This window comes from Syngnathus typhle, linkage group LG4 (assembly GCF_033458585.1).
Source record: "Syngnathus typhle isolate RoL2023-S1 ecotype Sweden linkage group LG4, RoL_Styp_1.0, whole genome shotgun sequence".
Classification (NCBI taxonomy): Eukaryota; Metazoa; Chordata; class Actinopteri; order Syngnathiformes; family Syngnathidae; genus Syngnathus; species Syngnathus typhle.
Genome location: NC_083741.1, coordinates 17,594,583 through 17,597,235, shown reverse-complemented (window position 1 = coordinate 17,597,235; position 2,653 = coordinate 17,594,583). Strand labels below are relative to the sequence as shown.

Sequence of the window (2,653 nt, the reverse complement as noted above, 5' to 3'; positions counted from 1 at the left end):
TTGTCGTGTGTGAGGTATGTCGTACAAATCATGCCTGTCAGGGTCTAATGTTTGTTGTGTGTCTGATGTCCCGCCATGATGTTCCTTGTGATTGTGTAGCAAAGCCCAACTGACCCACAAGGACAATACATTTTAACTTCTATACACTATTCTTTTTTTTTTCTCCATTCTATCCTCTTTCCCAAATGTTAAACAACCTCCTGGACCCTAAAGACAGGCCCACTTTACCTCCAATTGGGCCTGATGGGCAGTCTTTCTTTTTTTTTTTTTCTTTTTTTTTTTTTTATCTAGTGCAAATACATTGACAATTCAAATAACTTACTGTCTGTTACAAATCCAGTTTTTTTTTGCAAGACCCCAAAAAAGCGCTGCTTTTTGGATGCACTCTCTTCCCTCCAGTGATGATCAGGAGCAAAAAGGAGCAATGCCCTACAAGGTCCAGCAGATGGCCCGTCGTGTATATTTAACACACAATAATGATCCAATAGCAAAATTGTCCATTAAGAATTCCTTATTCGACTATATGGGGAATGATTTCCACAGTGTGTCTTTTTGTCTCAAGGATATCTCGGACACGAATTTATTTATATTGACCTAATGGGGAAAAATAATTGTGCCCCATAATTTCTATTTAGCGAAAAGTAGCTGTGATGAGGCAAATATATCTGCACAATTCTGTTGGCAATGCTTTAAAGGCGAATAGCGGCCACATTGGGAAGAAAAAAACAACAACCACAAATAGAGTTGTAATCAAGAGATTACAATACAATTACTATGGGAATATCGTAAAAGATTTTATTTTCATTGTGGCCCTATATCATCTCCAACATTCCTGATTGTGCAAGATGAATCACAAATTATGGTTTTGTCTGCAATTTGGAAGATAATTTGAACATCACGACAGTAAGAGATGCTCTTACTGTACTGTAGTTAAGTGCCCCACTGTGCACCACTGCACCAAAGGGCTGACGCCCCCCTCCAGGGACGGGCTGTTCTTCAGGACATGTTGATGACCAGATAGCCAAGCACCACCGCCACGGTCACGATGACAAAGAAAACGAACACAGCGCAGATGGACGCGAAGCCCGTGTCGCCGCCACCTCCCCCCTCCTCATCCTTGGGTTCCTCCTCGCAGATGGAGATGACACCCACAGAGGAATTTCCCACACTCATGTTGGACTTCAGCTCGGCGCCCGCCTCCTGCTTGGCTTCCACGGCCCACGGCGCCACCTGCACCTTCATCTCCATCTCCTCCATCATCTGGCTCACCTGGCCGATCTCAGCCTGCAAGTCCCGCAAGTCGGCCGTGTCGATGTTGCTGTCCGCTTCGTACTTCATGTTCTGCACGCTCATGGCGCGTGCCGCCACTGTGCTGGTGCTGCCCGTCATGCCCGTCTGGATCAGGTGCCTGGTGGGCACCTTGAGCGGGAAGTCCTGACCTATCTCCAGGGAGCGCTTCATGTCCACCTCCAGTAGATCCATGCTGCTGGAGAAGAGCACCCATAGCCGCTCGTACTCGGCGCGGTCCTCCTTGCTGATGCTCTTGTCTTTAAGAAGAGAAGTCAGCTTAGTCCGGTTGGCCACGGCCAGCTCCTGCGCCTTTTTGCGGGTCCGCTTCAGCTCCTCGCGCAAGTTTTGCGAGTCCGACGTGCTGCCCAGAGCCACGACCAGGTGTCTGTAGCACGCCGTCACTTTATTCAGGGCATCCAGCATAGTTTTACACTCCTCTTTGCCCATGGCTGCTCACCGACGCGCGCTCTCCTCCTCCTCCTCCTCCTGTTCCTCCACAGAAATATGACAAACAAGAGAGAAATGGCGATCTGCGTGGATCACCTCTCTCCTATGCGAGTGCACATTCCTTTCTATCCTGCATGCCGCTTCTTCTCCAGGAGGCTTACGCGCCCTTAAATGGGATTTAGCTTCCCCCCCTCGCTCCTTTACGCACGGATGCGCAATAATCCCGCAATGTGTTTCTTAAAAATATCCACACTTAGCTACAGGTGGCAAAAATAAGGGGCGCCCAAAAAATCAAGTCCGAAGGTAACGTCGGAGAGAGTCATTCGGCGTTAAAGAGGGAAGACAGGGTCCACTCGACATGGAGACGTTCGCCGTTTGATTCCTTGTCTATTTTGGTGTCGGAAAGCGCAATGGATGATGTTTAAATGCCACTAAGCGCATTCTGTGGTCACGTGTGCGCGCGGAAAGCGATGTCCACCGTGACGGGCTGCAGAGGAGGAGGGGGAGAGTGCGAGCGAGCGAGCGAGCTCGTTGATTGGCTCGCCAGGGTGCTCATCACGTGAGGGACGCACGCAGGCGTCATTGGGTTAGGCCAGTACAGTACCGGAGATTCCATCAGCGTGACTTGTCGGCTTCAGCGGCTTGGATGGCCGCTTTGTGCGGTTTTTTTTTTAGTCACTGCAACAATCGGAGGTGGCCAAAGTACGCGCACACTGTAGAGTAAAAACAGACTCTGGTGATGGAAAGTAAATCAGTGGTGATTTTAGCTAATTTCAATTGTGACTTTATTTGAAACTTTCATTTAAGGTCAAAATTGATTTTTTTTTTTTAAAGATTATGCATTAGTTAATTCGACAATGTGAGAAAAACAAATATGTCTATTGGTTTTTTATTTAGTTTTTCCTTGCCCTCTTGG

General features: G+C 48.0%; 1 protein-coding gene across 1 annotated transcript; it reads right to left on the bottom strand.

The window, feature by feature from the left end:
• Positions 1-253: 253 nt before the first annotated feature.
• On the bottom strand, positions 254-2,216 carry si:ch73-167i17.6 (regulator of G-protein signaling 9-binding protein). The gene has a single exon (XM_061277049.1). It carries the CDS (start codon positions 1,735-1,737, stop codon positions 997-999), a length of 741 nt encoding a protein of 246 aa, XP_061133033.1. The 5' UTR covers positions 1,738-2,216; the 3' UTR covers positions 254-996.
• Positions 2,217-2,653: the final 437 nt, after the last annotated feature.

Excerpts from the sequence above, each read along its gene's own strand:
- si:ch73-167i17.6 (XM_061277049.1), bottom strand. The coding sequence starts at position 1,737 with ATGGGCAAAGAGGAGTGTAAAACTATGCTGGATGCCCTGAATAAAGTG.